Consider the following 17,000-nt stretch of genomic DNA (forward strand, 5'->3'; position numbering starts at 1 on the left):
CCGGTCAAGAGCACATGCTCAGTCCCCGGTAAGGGGTGTGCAGGAGGCAGCCATTCATTCTCACATCGATATTTCTGTTTCTCTACCTCTCTCTCTTTCTCTCTCTCTCTCTCTTTCTCTCTCTCTCTCTCTCTCTCTAATATATTTTTACTGATTTCAGAGAAGAAAGAAGAGGGAGAGAGAGATAGAAACTTCCATGAGAGAGAATCATTGATTGGCTGCCTCCTTCCTGCCCCCTACTGAGAATCAAGCCCACAACCCAGCATGTGCCCTTGACTGGAATTGAACCCAGGACCTTTCAGTCTGCAGGCCACCACTCTATCCACTGAGCCAAACCAGCTAGGGCTCCTCCTCTCTCTTGAAAAATCAATAAACTATTCTTTTAAAAAATGTTTAAAAAGAAAAAGAAAACCAACGCTTTGACTTAAAAAATAAAAGTAGCCCTGACGGGTTTGGCTCAGTGGACGGAGCGTCGGCCTGCGGACTGGAGGGTCCCGGGTTCGATTCCGGTCAAGGGCATGCACCTTGGTTGCGGGCACATCCCCAGTGGGGTGTGCAGGAGGCAGCTGATCGATGTTTCTCTCTCATCGATGTTTCTAGCTCTCTATCCCTCTCCCTTCTTCTCTGTAAAAAATCAATAAAGTATTTAAAAAAATAATAATAATAAAAAATTAAAGTAAAAGTCTGAGAGAGCCCAAACAGGTGTTGTTTTTTAAGGGATTTCACCATTCAAAAGACTTCATGTTAAGGTGAGAAATAAGAATGTGCCTTATATAAAAATAATTACAATAAAATTCAAAGTAAACAAAGGCTTTAAGAAGCCCCCAGCACCCCATTCCAAGCACTACCTTCATTATCCGGTAATCTCTGTTTCTAACCCAAATGAACATGCTCTAATTTAATTTTCTCTGGTCCTTTTTCAGTGGCTATTTCCTTGCTTTCAAGTTCTTTATTAAATTTGCTTGTCTTTTCTCTGTAGAAGAATTCCAGTTCCATTGAATTTTCTGATTTGACTTGAATCTGCACCCTTTCACTGGTCCTTGTGGTGGTTTTCTGAACCGTCTCCATGCCCCTCTTACCTGTGGCCATCAGGCCTGAGCAACACTTCCGCACGCACAGATACTGCAGCGAATGGGGAGAGGGAAAGCAGGCACTCCCATCAACACCGCATCCTATAACCTTCCAGCTCCGGTTTATCGGTTAAGATAATCTTCCCCGGTGCAGCAGCTTGGAAGTCAGTCGATGCACAGAAGCATTTATCGGATGATGTGTAGAGAGTCAGAGCTTCCATCATGGTTAAAGGGAAATTCCAGAGGGTGTTATTTGGCTTAATTTATTGTGACATTGGCAGGATGTGACCTCTCTGTGCCTTGTGGGTCAAGGAGGCAATGGCAGTACAGAGCTGATTGGAGGGGGCGGCTCTCCTCAGCCATCCTGGCCTGCGATGCCAGAAAACCAGGCAGGCTGGAATACGCGTGTGACGTGGCGGAGTGATTAGAGGGTAACCTGAAGAACATGCTTCCTAATTGCATCATCTGACTCATGTATCGCCGCGCAGCATCTTGGTGCAGTGACAGGCCCGTGTGGGGGTGTGAGAGGCCTGGGAGGCTCAGGTAGCCAGGCGGCTGCGCTCTCCTCCGGAAGAAATGTGATGCCTATTACATTAGAGTTGGATTCTGAGAGTAATTAGAGTGTGATGGTCTACGTAACTCGTGTTTTATATGGAGCATTGTTAATTATGTTTCCGTCTCTTGGGACTATGCAGAATTAGCCCTGGAAATTCTGTAGTTGCCAAAATGTTGGGGGGAAAGTGCGGTACAGCTTGTACAAAGTGAAATGGTCTCCCCAAATGTTCTTTGGCCTTTAAGAGACTCAGAGGCCTGATATGTTCCATTAAGACCGTGAATAATAAGGCACTAATTGAATGTTACCTGAATTCTAACTGCATGTTTATATGCATATATGACTTCTAAAGTAAAAATAAATTCACTTTTGAGGCTCACCGCTAGGCTGGACGGCCCCAAGTACATGGCCGCCTGTCACACTTTGTGGCTCCTACTGGCAAGTAAGTCACGGTATTAAACTTATTTTGTCATTTACTGTGCGGACTGACACTTTTTAAAAGCAGATGGTCTTTCCTAGCTGAGATCAATAAAAGTATTTATTTTTTAAAAGTCCTCTCTGATTTCAATAAGAATATATTTTAAAAGAATAAGAAATAAAATCAGATGGTCTTGTGTTTCCCGTGACAGATCAGGCACTGGGAGACCAGAATGCATAGCTTCCGACCTGACCTTAAAGACTGATTTCACCAAACGCAGTGAAAGCCACTGGATAATGACGCAGCTTTCTTGACGTCTGGTTTCCAGAAAGGCTATTGTTTATACCCCACATTTGAATGGGAAGTGCTGGCTGAGTAGCAGGTGGCACTGTGCCTAGCTGCCCTGCTGCACGCCAAGGCCGAGAGGTACCCTGGTTTCCATGCCCTCCCTCCGCTCCTCGCTGGCAGGCCTCCCGCACCACCTGCCTCACGCTGGTGAGCGGAGCAGCCCCTTCACCTCCCCAGGACAGACTTGCCCACCAGAGTACAGGGTCTCAAGAGAGTAGAGAGGGGAAAAGGAGGCAGGGGTGGGTTTTGTTTTTGTTTATTCAGATTTTAAATTAAATAATACTCCTCAAAAAAATACTCCTTGTATTCTCTCCTACCTGAAAGTCTTCACAGCTCAGTTAAAATTAGCTCTTTATCCCAAGTATGTCTTGATTAAACTGGGGCGGGGGGTGGGGGGGGATTAGTACTTCATCTAATAAGAGCTTAAGAAATAAAAAAACATGTCGCCTTGATGTTAGGTAGGATACCTTCTTGTCTTCATCCTCCAGAGAGTAATGGTAGCCACTTCAGAAAAAAAAAGAACTCCCTTTACACAAAATTCCAAACACAATTTCCCTTTAATAAAAGATCATGTTGAATTTAGCTCCACATCCTGGGTTATGTCAGTTGTCTGTGCTTAAGTAATTCTTACTGATGCTCTAGGGTTCTCTTTTCCTGCTTTTTCATTAGCAGTCTTTTAAGCATTTCTTTTCTCAGTTCTTTAATGTGATGCATGTAATTTAAGAAATGCTGAAGTAGATCGTTTAGCAGTGGTCGAATAGGGAAGTGGTGGTGGCCTATGCTTGTGTCTGCCTCTCCCACAGTAGTTGCACTTCCCAGTGTCCACCTCAGGGGGGCACCAGATCCCCCAGCATTGTTTCTGTGAAGGAAAAGGCGCAGATTGCAAATTCTGTTTTCACTGTCAGGGATGAAGGACTTTTCAACCAGAGATGAAGGGAGAGAGAAAAATTAAAAAATAAATAATAAAAACAGGGCAGGGGTCGACCTGGGAGTCATTGCCACTAAGAGGCTGAGCTGAGAAGCAGCAGGGGGCTGAGGAGTGTCTGCCCGCTCAGGCTGCACCAGCTCACTGGGCAGAGGCCACTGGGCCAGGATAGGAGAGGAACTTCAGACTTGAGGGGCTTTGTTGAGCATCTTGAACGCATGCCTGTGTCTGAATGCCCGGAGAGAACACGGGTAAATTTAAAACACAAAAGTACATTTGGTACTTGTTAAGTTTTTTGGGTTTTTCTTAAAGCCTAGAAATGACAGATTTATCACTAATTAAACAATAATTGTATTATGGGGTACTGAAAAAAGTTGCTTGTAGTATAAACAACATCTGGTAAAGATTACAAAGGACGAATATTTTTCCATCTCAAATTTATTGAAAGAAACTTGAATCTTTTCAAACAAAATAGATCCTAAAAATGTAAAAGGGATATTTATAGTCTTATGTTTAGTACAGTCAAACCTCGTTTCTCGAACTTCTCCCATCTGGAACAGCTCAGTTCTCAACCAAGTTGTTCACAGAAAAAATGTCTCCATTGTTGAACCAAACTTTGGTTTTCGAACTGACAGCCCTTTCCAGCTGATACCTCAGCCTGACAAAGAGCATCTCTCAGACAACAAATAAAGGACAGAATGCTTTGGTTGCTGGAGAAATCCATGATTAGCACAATTTTAAAACACAAAAGGCCATCAAGAGTGCTAGTGCTGCTAAGGGTGCCACAAGGATCACGGCAATTGAAGAGCTCAGAAACTGTTGTTGATGGGGATAAAGGACCCGTCATCTAGTGACAGCGTTCAAGCAAGACGCTGCACACCGACCTGAAAGACACCCGGACCGAGTGCTGGAGGGACTCGTTTAAGGCCGGCAGGAGGTGGTTCGATAATTTTAACAAAAGTGTTTGTTTCTAGATCAAACAGTATATTTGACATGCGCTGTGTATAAGAAAGGTTAAAAACAGGGAATCATTTGGGGTCTGGAACCGATGAATTCAATTTACATTATTTCTAATGGGAAAAAATAATTCCGTTTTCAAACAAATTGGTTCTCAAACAGCCTCCCCGGAACAAATTAAGTTCCAGAACCCAGGTTCCCTGTATTTTGAAAGTAGAAAAGGAGAAAATGGCATAATAAAAAAAATACATATTTATAAAGACCTTATTTTACATGATAGAAGTGAAGGTTTTATTTAAGTAGATTTTTTTAAGCCAAATTATTTTGAACTCAATAAAGAGGTTTACTGTTGAATTTTATGAAGAATCCTCTTTTAAAAAGAGAGTTGTTTTTTTGTTGATTTTACAGAGAAAGAGGAAGAGAGAGAGAGAGAGAGAGAGAGAGAGAAAGAGAGAGAGAGAAAAAAAACATGGGTTTGTTGTCCCACCTATTCATGCATTCATTGGTTGATTTTTGTATGTGCCCTGACTGGGGATCAAACCCACAACCTTGGTGTGTCAGGATGACACTCTAACCAACTGAGCTACCCAGCCAGGGGGAAAGGTATTTTTTGATGACTATGGTAACAGTTTAATTTATATACATATATGAACACAAGGGCCTCTCAAAAGAGTCATTTACACAGTGGGACAGGATTGCTGGTTGGTGGGTAAACTGGAGGGAAAGCTTCTAATCAGTCATTCTTTAGAAAAAAGGCCATGCCTGAGTTAAATATTTAAACTACATTAAAATAGGCTATAAAAGAGGGTCTTTTCCAGGCTTCCTGAACTTCAGCTCTTATCTCTCACATGCAGTTTCCCTTTTTATTTCTTAGGAAAAAATGTCTATGAAGGGTGATCAACGAAAAGGCTTTAGAATTTTTTTTTTTGTTAATCCTCACCCAAGGATATTTTTATTCCACTGACTTTTAGAGAGAGTGGAAGGGAGGGGGAGACATCGATGTAAAAGAGACACATCAATTGGTTGCCTCCTGCACACGCCCCAACCAGGGCCAGGGAACAAACCTGCAACTGAGGTATATGTCCTTGACCAGGAATCGAACCTGAGACCCTTCGATGTGAGGGCCAATGCTCCAACCACTGAGCATACCGACCAGGGCTTCGTTTCCTTACTTTTTATTTTTTATAAGAGGCACTGCGTTTTATCTGTGAATTACATCAGATCATAGTAAAATTTCCCTCTCGTGTGTATTCTCTTCCCCTGCCCCACCCATACTCTTTCTCTTGCACACACATACACACACAATCAGAAAATGATAGAGGGCAAGATTTCTTCCTGATAATTCTGTTCTTCCATGTTCTCAGGCCTCCTTTAAGTGGCAAGTGGCTTGTAGTGGTCGCTGCCCAGCCAGGATGAGAATAACGGGAGACCCTGAGGGCGGAGAGCAAGCACTGGTGTCATTTGTACCGTTCACAGTCCAGAGCGACCGCTGGCCTCTCCCTCACCTCTGCCCGCAGCCCCGGCCCCGCGGCTCAGCCCCTGGTCCCTGTGCCTCTCTTCTGTGCTGGCGTTGTCTTTCCTTGAGTTGCTGAGGTAGGAGGTGAGGGCAGAGGGAAGGTAACCAGTGCAGGTCTGGGAGCTGTGGGAGATAAGAGGGGGTGCACACCCCACAGAAAAGCTGGTCCATGAGAAAGGAAGCCAGCGTCCAGAGCTCCCCATCATCCTTGTCTGTTCATCCCCCGAAGTTTAGTGAAAGGACGGGGGCAGTGAGAAGCAGCGGGAGGAGGGCAAACCTCGTGTTCTGGATGGCCTCCTGACGTTTCCCAGACTGGAAATCATGTGTACATGGACATCGCCAGGCCAGATGGGGAAGACAAGAGCGGGAAGGAGCCAATTTTTGTAGGATGGAGAAAACATGCCAACAGATGGGCTCCAAGGAAGTTCTGTCTTTCCTCATTTTTACAGGAAGGATGCGAGCCTGGGTTGTGGGGCTTCAGAGCGTGGGTCTGGGCTCTGGGCTGCTGCGTGGATTGGGGGTGTTACGGTGGGTCCCATGTTAGCAATCAGACAGGACACAGAGGGTTAAAGGTTTGCCTCATCCCTCACAAGGATGCTGTAAGGGTTCAGGGGGAAGTGATGGCTTTCAAGGAAGCTTAAATTAAGACTTTCATTCTATTTGGAGGATTCCCTTGATAAGAAAAGCAGCTTAAGTTCACTTTTGTGATTTGATGTCACTGGAGCGCATGCCTGGCCTGTGAGCACGCTGGGCTGATGAGGGGGCTCAGTGACCCTGAAATCATGTGCGCGGGGAAGTGAGAAGAGTCTCATCCTAAAAGCTGTCAGTCAAGGCCGGGGATGAGAACAAGCTGTTCACAGCTCTGGGGTGGCAGGGGAGACTGGTTTCAAAATAAAAATTTCTGCCCCTGCTGCCTCAGCAGAGCCCCCTGCCTCCTGGCATCTTATCCATTTTAAAAACTAAACATGTTGTGGCAGCAGGTTGCGAGCAGCCGAAGGTCTGAAATGCTTGGAGAGCAAGAAAGTGAAGAGGCAAGTGCACTTCGTGGAGCGAGCAGGCGGGTTCCACCCAGCCGGGGGGCATTTACGACGTGGATTGAGCTGATTTGCTAGAACACATTGCATAAAGGAAATGCAGGTCCAAGCTCTCATCTTCTTTTAATAGATTGAGTTAGAAGTTCCCTGCTTCTCCCTTTGATTTCTGTGGTAGTTCGATTCTACACCCAGGTTATCCTTTCTTTGCCATTTGGGACACTCATAATTAGTATCCAGTGGTATCTACTAGCATCACATTTATAGAGCGGCTCTGGAGTGGTCAGACAGGCTAGAACTCTGGGACAGCAAGAATGTCCTATTTTACCATTTAATTTGGTTTTCCACCGGGGCATTTTCAGGCTCGGCCTGCCTATGGGCACACGGCAGTGGCTTCATCTTCAGCACTCATATTTAGGAGGCACGTGGTCTGTGTGTGAATCCCAAAAGCTGTTCTGGCAAATCTGATGAATCACTTTTCTTCCAGACATGCACTTTGCTTTTTCCTTCTTGTTTGACTTTTCCATTCTGAATATATAGAAACTTTTATGATACTTTCAGGGCGTATATCCAGTAACCTGTTAATAACTGTTATTATTTACAGTGAAGCTGAGAAGCAGCGTGATTAACTGAGATCAAAACCTAGAAATAACCCGCCTCTCTCCTGTTGAGACATGGTTCTGCAAGCTAGTTCCTGAGCACATAATGGATTTATCTGTGGAGATTGTTAGTTGGTTTCTTTTAGAATGCACATCAGTAGAGGATTATGGAGCATGGGTTCTCTACTGAAAGAGCAGAGATTTATAATTTACAAATCCCAAATCTCTTCAAATAATTAAAAGGGAATCATCCATCACTTAACAAGTGGGGATGCTCTTGCCCGGGCCTTCTGTGGCAGCCTGCAGTGGCGGTGTGAGAACACTAGATGGCACACGTTCAATGTTGCAACTCAAAACGTCTGCGCAGAACCCACAGTGAAAAAGAAAGGCTGTGTGCATCTGTCCAGTTTTCCCAACATGAATGGTGCTGGGAAAATTGGACAGATACATGCAAAAAGATGAAACTAGACCACCAACTCACACCATACACAAAAATAAACTCAAAATGGATAAAGGACTTAAACGTAAGACGGGAAACCATAAAAATACTAGAGGGATCCACAGGCAGTGAAATCGCAAACATATGCCGAAGGAATTTCTTCACTGATACTGCTCCTAGGGCAATGGAAACTAAAGAGAAAATAAACAAATGGGACTACATCAAAATAAAAAGCTTTTGCACAGCAAAGGAAACCATCAGCAAAACAACAAGAAAGCCCACTGCATGGGAGAACATATTTGCCAATGTTATCACTGATAAGGGTTTAATCTCCAACATTTACAGGGAACTCATACAACTTAACAAAAGGAAGATAAACAATCCAATCAAAAAATGGGCAACGGACCTAAATAGATACTTTTCGAAAGAGGACATACAGAAAGCCAAGAGACGTATGAAAACATGCTCAAAGTCACTAATTATACGAGAGATGCAAATCCACACGACAATGCGGTATCATCTCACACCTGTCAGACTGGCTATCATCAACAAATCAACAAATGACAAGTGCTGGAGAGGATGTGGAGAAAAAGGAACCCTTTTGCACTGCTGGTGGGAATGCAGACTGGTGCAGCCACTGTGGAGAACAGTATGGAGTTTCCTCAAAAAACTAAAAATGGAACTCCCATTTGACCCAGTGATCCCATTTCTAGGAATATACCCCAAGAAACCAGAAACACCAATCAGAAAGGATATATGTACCCCTGTGTTCATAGCAGCACAATTCACCATAGCTAAGATCTGGAAACAGCCTAAGTGCCCAGCAGATGAGTGGATTAAAAAACTGTGGTACATCTACACAATGGAATACTACGCTGTGGTAAAAAAGAAGGAATTCTTGCCATTTGCAATAGCATGGATGGAACTGGAAAGCATTATGCTAAGTGAAATAAGCCAGTCAGAGAAGGATAAATATCACATGATCTCACTCATTTGTGGAATATAGAGAACAACATAGACTGATGAACAGGGACAGATCCAGAGACAGAGAAGCAGCGATCAGACTGTCAATCCCCAGAGGGAAAGTAGGGGAGGGGGGGGGAGATCAACCAAAGGACTTGTATGCATGCATATATGCCAAACCAATAGACACAGACAACAGGGGGATGAGAGCATGAGTGGCGGGGGGGGGGGGGGGTGGAGTTGGGGGTTAATGAGGGGATGAGGACACATTTGTAATACCTTAACCAATAAATAAAGATTTTTTTTTAAAAAAAGAAAGGCTGTGGATAGGCACCATTCTCTCCTCGGCGTGATCAGAAAGCTTGAGGGACGAAGCACACCCTTTCTTCTTTTTCTCTTGGGGCAGATGGGGTATGAGAATGATATTTCCCAAAACTAGTCATACCACGCAAACTGTGACACCAGGAAATTCCCTGCACAGCCTAACCCACTATCACTGGGCGCTACTACAAATACCTTATTTAGAACACAAGTGGCATTTCATCTGGCCTAATCTCATGCTCTGATGTCTGCCCAGGAAGATACAGAACCTGGGTCAGGCCTGCTAATGCCTCACCTAGGCCACGTTTAAACCATCAAAACCTCTCACAAAAATATTTAGGGAATAAATTAGATCACTTCCGTCATTTGAGATGATGGTATGTTAAATTTTGTATTAACCCTCTTTTCATCCTAAATAATTTAAACTGCTGCATTCATGGTGCACTGAGCTATGACATTACCTAGTCCATCATGGCAGTGGTCACTGCTTTCCTCGGTATGAAACCATGGGCGGGAACGGGAAGAGCCCGCCCAGGTCTGACCTGGAGGTCCTTCTAGGCCAGTGATGGCGAACCTATGACACGTGTCAGAGGTGACACGTGAACTCATTTTTTTGGTTGATTTTTCTTTGTTAAATGGCATTTAAATATATAAAATAAATATCAAAAATATGTCTTTGTTTTACTATGGTTGCAAATATCAAACATTTCTGTATGTGACACGGCACCAGAGTTAAGTTAGGGTTTTCAAAATGCTGACACGCCGAGCTCAAAAGGTTCGCCATCACTGTTCTAGGCCCTGTGAGGTCAGACTCGTTACCAACACTGGCTGCACAGGTAGCTCCGTGTCCTCACTGCCGCGTGCTGGTGGCTGCACAGGTAGCTCTGTGTCCTCACTGCCATGTGCTGGTGGCTGCACAGGTAGCTCCGTGTCCTCACTGCCGCGTGCTGGTGGCTGCACAGGTAGCTCTGTGTCCTCACTGCCACGTGCTGGTGGCTGCACAGGTAGCTCCATGTCCTCACTGCCATGTGCTGGTGGCTGCACAGGTAGCTCCGTGTCCTCACTGCCACGTGCTGGTGGCTGCACAGGTAGCTCCGTGTCCTCACTGCCACATGCTGGTGGCTGCACAGGTAGCTCCGTGTCCTCACTGCCACGTGCTGGTGGCTGCACAGGTAGCTCCGTGTCCTCACTGCCGCGTGCTGGTGGCTGCACAGGTAGCTCTGTGTCCTCACTGCCACGTGCTGGTGGCTGCACAGGTAGCTCCGTGTCCTCACTGCCACATGCTGGTGGCTGCACAGGTAGCTCCGTGTCCTCACTGCCACGTGCTGGTGGCTGCACAGGTAGCTCCGTGTCCTCACTGCCATGTGCTGGTGGCTGCACAGGTAGCTCCGTGTCCTCACTGCCGCGTGCTGGTGGCTGCACAGGTAGCTCCGTGTCCTCACTGCTGTGTGCTGGTGGCTGCACAGGTAGCTCCGTGTCCTCACTGCCGCGTGCTGGTGGCTGCACAGGTAGCTCCGTGTCCTCACTGCCGCGTGCTGGTGGCTGCACAGGTAGCTCTGTGTCCTCACTGCCATGTGCTGGTGGCTGCACAGGTAGCTCCGTGTCCTCACTGCCGCGTGCTGGTGGCTGCACAGGTAGCTCTGTGTCCTCACTGCCACGTGCTGGTGGCTGCACAGGTAGCTCCGTGTCCTCACTGCCACGTGCTGGTGGCTGCACAGGTAGCTCCGTGTCCTCACTGCCGCGTGCTGGTGGCTGCACAGGTAGCTCCGTGTCCTCACTGCCACGTGCTGGTGGCTGCACAGGTAGCTCCGTGTCCTCACTGCCACATGCTGGTGGCTGCACAGGTAGCTCCGTGTCCTCACTGCCACGTGCTGGTGGCTGCACAGGTAGCTCCGTGTCCTCACTGCCATGTGCTGGTGGCTGCACAGGTAGCTCCGTGTCCTCACTGCCGCGTGCTGGTGGCTGCACAGGTAGCTCCGTGTCCTCACTGCCACGTGCTGGTAGGAAGTGTTTTACGTTTGTCCACGATACTGGCTCCTTTCTCCTGGATCCTAGGAGCTTATTGCAGAAAATGTGGGACATACCTGAAGCTGAAGAGAAAGTAAAGCATGCCTGTAAGCCCTTGCCCAAGGAGAACCACTGTTTGCATTTGTGTGCAAGGTTTTGTCCATTTCTTCTAACCCAAAGGACTGGGCCCATTTTCTAGGCACCAGCAGTTCCAACAACTCCTGTGCCTGATAATAGCCAGATGCTACTGATGAAATGCTTCTGATGTTTTACTGTCTCCTGGTCTTTCCTCCAGCCTCAAGCAGCCTGCCACCCTGCCATCTTCAGAATTGTTGATGAAATGTTCAGGTAAATGTCGTGCTATTTCTGCTAATAATTGGTTTAAAAATGCTTAATTTCCAAATATAAATAAAAACATTCTGGGGTGATCTCTGGGTGTGTCGTGGGGTAATTAGTTTCTGATCCCATTTTACCCTCTGAGCTTTTTGGTAAAACCCAAATGTCAGTGTAAATTTAAAAGACAATGCTTAAGAATTAAGATAATTTTCTTTATTTACCCTTTTAAAATTCTAATAATAATGGTAGAAAAGAGTTGAACTAGATTTTAAATAAATACTCGTAGCACTTTTCTGAGCTCAAAATAAAGTGTAGCAGTGTGCTCCCTTCACCACACGAGGGCTGACCAATCTTTTTAAGGGATTTTTTTAAGCTAAGGAAAAACAAGAAGAATAAGTAATAAATGCTTTCTTAACAGAGCTCTTCTGAAAGTTAAAATCAGCTATGTGAGTTATCTTATAACATGTTGATTTTTATTGGGCAAACCAGAGTACTTTCTGGAAGTGCAGTGATTTCACAGGTGCTGAGAGAGGATGCACTACCAGTGATGGCGAACCTATGACACGCGTGTCAGAGGTGACACACAAACTCATTTTTTTGGTTGATTTTTCTTTGTTAAATGGCATTTACATATATGAAATAAATATCAAAAATATAAGTCTGTTTTACTGTGGTTGCAAAGATCAAAAAATTTCTATATGTGACATGGCACCAGAGTAAGTTAGGGTTTTCCAAACTGCTGATACGCCGAGCTCAAAAGGTTCGCCATCACTGCACTAGACACAGGTTAGAGCAGGGGTGGGCAAACTTTTTGACTCGAGGGCCACAATGGGTTCTTAAACTGGACCGGAGGGCCGGAACAAAAGCATGGATGGAGTGTGTGTGAACTAATATAAATTCAAAGTAAACATCATTACATAAAAGGGTACGGTCTTTTTTTTTTTTTTTTAGTTTTATTCATTTCAAACGGGCCAGATCCGGCCCGCGGGCCGTAGTTTGCCCACGGCTGGGTTAGGGGATGCTGCAGCTGTGGGGGCGGCCTCTCTGGGAGCTGGTCTCAGGAAGGGTCTCCAGCTCCGGGGGGCAGCTGGCCCAGGTGCCTGCCCTCCTCCCCACCCGCACGCTCAGCCGCAGAGCAGCAGACCTGGGAAAGCAGTGTTCACACAGCAGATAACCCGGCAAATAACCGAGACATACCAGCTTCAAGCTAAATAAGCATAGCAATAAGTCAGGATGCTGTTTTTATTTTTATTTTCTTTTAGTCTTTACTGTTGAAATATTACATAGGTTCTCCATTTCCCCCATTAACCTCTTCCAGCCGCTCCGTCCTCCCTCCGCCCGGGATGCTGTTCTTACTTTAAAGCTAGCAGAGTCTGAGCTGCTTTTCTGTTTACACATCAGGAAAGTTGGCTGTGTGGAAAGACACCGGCTCCGCGCGTCTTCCGCCACTTGGGCGGATGGATCTGTTGCAGCCATTTCCCCTTGGGCAGCTCTTTCTCCACCTGAAAAAGCAAAAGGCCAGTTGCTGCTGCGTGTCCGGGCATACAGTGTGCACGTGCTTGCAGAGCGCACCAGGCCTGTGTGGGAAGGATGTGCGGGAGGCGAGTGCGGCACGTCCCGGTCTTTAGAAAAGGGGGAGAGGTTCCTGCTTCCACACAGGCACTGCGGCCGGGGAGGGAGATGCTGCTCAGCGTAGGGCCCAGAAGTGTCTCCACTCTCCCCGCCACAGTTTAGGCTCCTGTGTTCGCAGATCATCATTAAATGCCTGTGCCCGCCATTGCCCGCTCAGGTACGCGCTCCTGGAAACCGACGGAGCCCCAGAGGTGCTGGCCGCCCTTCAGGTGTTTACGTGCTGCTTTGTAGAAGCTCTGGAAAAAGAAGACAACCAGGTTCGTTGTCCTGCACAGATTATTCATTTACCCAAAGAAAGGAAGGCTGCTCAGAGGGTGTGGCTCATCACCAGAAAGGAGCCTTTTATTTTCAGTGACTCTGAGAAGACTGTTTGCTCACAAAGAAAGCTTCCAAGTGTATGCCCAGCAAAGGTAAAACTATCCTATATAATAAAAGGGTAATATGCAAATCGACCAAACTGCCAAACAACTGGTCGCTATGATGCACTAAGATGCTTGATGCAGGAGCTGCCCCCGGGTGGTCAATGTGCTCCCACAAGGGGAGCACCATTCACCCATGGGGAGCAGGCCTAAGCCATCAGTTGGACATCCCCCAAGGGCTCCCAGACTGCGAAAGGGCGCAGGCAGGGCTGAGGGACCACCCGCCTCCCTCCCAAGTGCACGAATGTCATGCACCGGGCCTCTAGTTTTAATTGAAAGTAACAAGGTAGTTCCTGTCAGCCCTGCGCCCAAAAGCATTTACTCTCTGTGTGTCAGAGCCCTGCCGCACCACCCTGCGCGAGCTGTCTGCCCAGCAGACTCCACCCCTCCCAGGCCAGCAGGAGGCATTCTGGGGTCTGTACGGCATGTGCTAAGAAGGAATGCCACTTACTACAAAGCAATTCTGGACATTCTTAATTATTAGAGTTTCCATCCCATTGAGACCCAAATGTGAATTGGATTCCAAGAGAGAAAGGAAGTAGTGAGGGTGATAAGGGAAGACTTGAATAATTGTAGAGGAGGAGCTAGAAATGGCCGTGACGAAGGGGTGGGACACCATCGGCAAGCTAGGAGCCAGGCCCAGGGCCTGCAGGAAGACCTGCTCTGCAGGGCTCCATCCACAGACCAGGCGGCGCTGGCCAGGACCACTGACCAGTGAGTGACCCTGGAAACAGGGCCCTCTCCGCCCGAGGGCTCTCGCCTTTGGGCATTTTACCAGCTGTGCTTCTGTGTGGCGCTCCGCCTGTTCAAGGACCTGGGCCTGCTTCCCGGAGGGAGGCCGTCCGGTCCCTGGTGCTTCCAGCACTTGGACCTGGCACTCAGGTTTATCATTGTTGTTTAAGGCAATGACAAGTATTTCTGATGCATCTTTTCCCATCATCTCTTTCCCTAGGAAAGTTAGCTAGACTGCAGCAAACAGCCTTGTCCTTGGTGCCCGGCTTGGGATTTGGGAGGTCTGCGGAAAGGCACTGACTGGCTGGCCCTCGTACTCAGTTTGAGGCATAACTGTGAATATCTGTTCTCCTCCCTGGCACATTCTGTCACTTCCAGTTAGGGACCAGCCACTAGAAAACCTCTCCCTCACCTGGGGGAGCACACCTCGGTGGGCGAGACTGAGAGACGTGTTGCTCTGTCGTGTTAGCGCGAGTCTGGTTTTTTTTATCCGCTTTGCTCCTCCTGAGTGCTGGCCTTGGGCACTGTGGATTTGGACTTGATTTGGATTTTCTTTTAATTAATTAATTTATTTATTTTTCTTTATTTTTTAATTGAGGTTTAATTGACATTCTACTAGTCGCAGGTGTAAAACATAATGATAAAATATTTATCAGATTGTTTGAGGGTTTTTTCTGTTGAGTTATACCAGTTCTTCATATATTTTGGATGTTAATCCCTTATCAGATATATGTTTTTCAGATATTTTCTCCCATTTCAGTAGGCTGCCTTTTCATTTTGTTGATGGTGTAGAAGCATTTTGCTATGTAGAAGTGTTGTAGTATGATGTAGTCCTACTTGTTTATTTTTGCTTTTGTTCCCTGTGCTTATGGAGCCAGATCTATTTTGAGTTAATATTTGCATATAGTGTAGAATAGTGGTCCAGCTTCATTCTTTTGCATATGGCTGCTTAGTTTTCCACCACCATTTATTGAAGAGACTGTCCTTTTCACATTTTATATTCGTGGCTCTTTTGTTGTCAATTAATTGACCATATATGCATGTGTTTACGGTATTTCTGGGATCTTGATTATGTTACATTGATCTGTGTGTCTGTTTTTATGCCAGTTCCATACTGTTGAGATCACTATAGCTTTATAATCAAGTTTAAAGTCAGGGAGCATGATAACTCTTGCTTTGTTGTTTTTTTCTCAAGATTGCTTTGGCTGTTTAGGGTCTTGTGAGGTTCCATACCAATTTTAAGATTGTTTGTTTTATTTCTGTCACTTCTAATTTAGAACAGTACCCTGACCAGGTTACATGTATCTGGTGGTGCGGGGCACACTGAGTCCTAGTGCAGGACAAGGCAGGGATCTAATAAGACAGCAATTCATCACCCTCACCTTTGACTCAGAATCAAAGGACAGTGACCTCTTACCTTTGCAAATGGCTACATATGCGTGTATTATATCATTTCTCTTCCCAGGGCTATTCCTGAGTGCCTGCCTTTCTGATTGGTAGCCTTTATCATCATGGATGCCCTGCCTTCTTGTGTATCCATTTTTAGGTTAATCATGATCCTTGGTGCGTAGTATCCTTTGTCCTGGGTGTTCCATGTGTCACCCTCTTCTTTCTGTGTTCTCTCTGTTCATTCACGTATTCATTCTTAATAAAATGATTGTCTATGAGCCTGACACCCAAACAAGACCTGGATTAATCGGAATCAGCCGTGTCCGTGTGCTCCTCCTCTAGCCCAGCGTCGCCAACCTTTCGGACCTCACGGACCACCAGTGGCCCAGGACTGGCTCTAGCCAACCGCCCTGCCTGTCCCCCCCCGGGGAACACTATCTTGAATTTATGTTTACCATCCTTTGCTTTTTCCAAAAATAGACTGGTCACATAGGTATGATTCCCTAAACCATGTTTTCTTTATTTGTGCTTGTTGTTGAACTTTATAAAACAACCAGCAAACAAGAGTAGCTACTGTGTGCGTCTTTGGAGCTTTGCATTTTTCACTCAGCTGTTACCAAGGTGGCTTTCTGAAGGATGCGCCGGCAGGTGCTGCTGTGTGCTCGCGGAGATGCCCAGGGCAGCCATTTCGTGGGCGTGGCCTTGCGGGTGGTTTCCAGATCTCATTTTCTCTTACCAACAGCGTTGCTCTGAACATTCTTGGGTATATGCATAGGAGCGGAAGTGCTGGTCGTTAGGAATACCAAGGCCTGCTTCTGTAGATACTCCAAATCACTTTCACTCCTCTCCCCCAGCAGTTTATAAGACTCATTAACCCCATTCTTCCCGTTGTCGGGCATGTTTATTTCACTGCTTCTCCTCTCTGCGCTTGAATAGAGCTCGGTGCACACCGCAAATCAGTTCAGGTTCTGGATCTAGTGGTGGCAGGATCTAATGATGTACTGGGCTATCTCCCACACGTGAAAGCATAAACTCCGAGGGAAATATTTGGGTTTTTGTTGTTGTTACTCCTCACCTAAGCAGATTTTTCATTGATTTTTAGAGAGAGTGGAAGGGAGGGGGAGAGAGAGAAACATTGATGTGAGAGAGACTCATCAGTTGGTTGCCTCCTGCCCGACTCAGTGGCCAATGCCAAGTATCGGGAGGGAGTGGGCAGCAGAGTTCACATAGACTCCTGGGGGGGCGGGGGGAGCATGGTGCAGCCATGGGGGAAACTGTATGGCAGTTTCCTATAAACTTAAATAGCATCTACTCTGTGACCCAGCAACTCCACTCCTGTAGTATT

The 17,000-nt window shown here is 46.3% G+C and overlaps 1 protein-coding gene across 3 annotated transcripts in view; it reads left to right on the top strand.

Moving 5' to 3' along the window:
- Positions 1 to 17,000, top strand: part of FANCC (FA complementation group C) — a 281,158-nt gene that overhangs the window by 249,950 nt on the left and 14,208 nt on the right. For 2 of the 3 annotated variants that reach the window (XM_059656415.1, XM_059656416.1), the window contains 2 exons: positions 11,443 to 11,495; positions 13,273 to 13,372. The exons of the other annotated variant lie outside the window; for it this stretch is intronic. In XM_059656415.1, coding sequence (XP_059512398.1) covers positions 11,443 to 11,495; positions 13,273 to 13,372 — 153 coding nt within the window. The remainder of the gene's footprint in view (positions 1 to 11,442; positions 11,496 to 13,272; positions 13,373 to 17,000) is intronic. 3 annotated transcript variants of the gene reach the window in all.

Source organism: Myotis daubentonii, chromosome 11, assembly GCF_963259705.1.
Source record: "Myotis daubentonii chromosome 11, mMyoDau2.1, whole genome shotgun sequence".
Lineage (NCBI taxonomy): Eukaryota > Metazoa > Chordata > Mammalia > Chiroptera > Vespertilionidae > Myotis > Myotis daubentonii.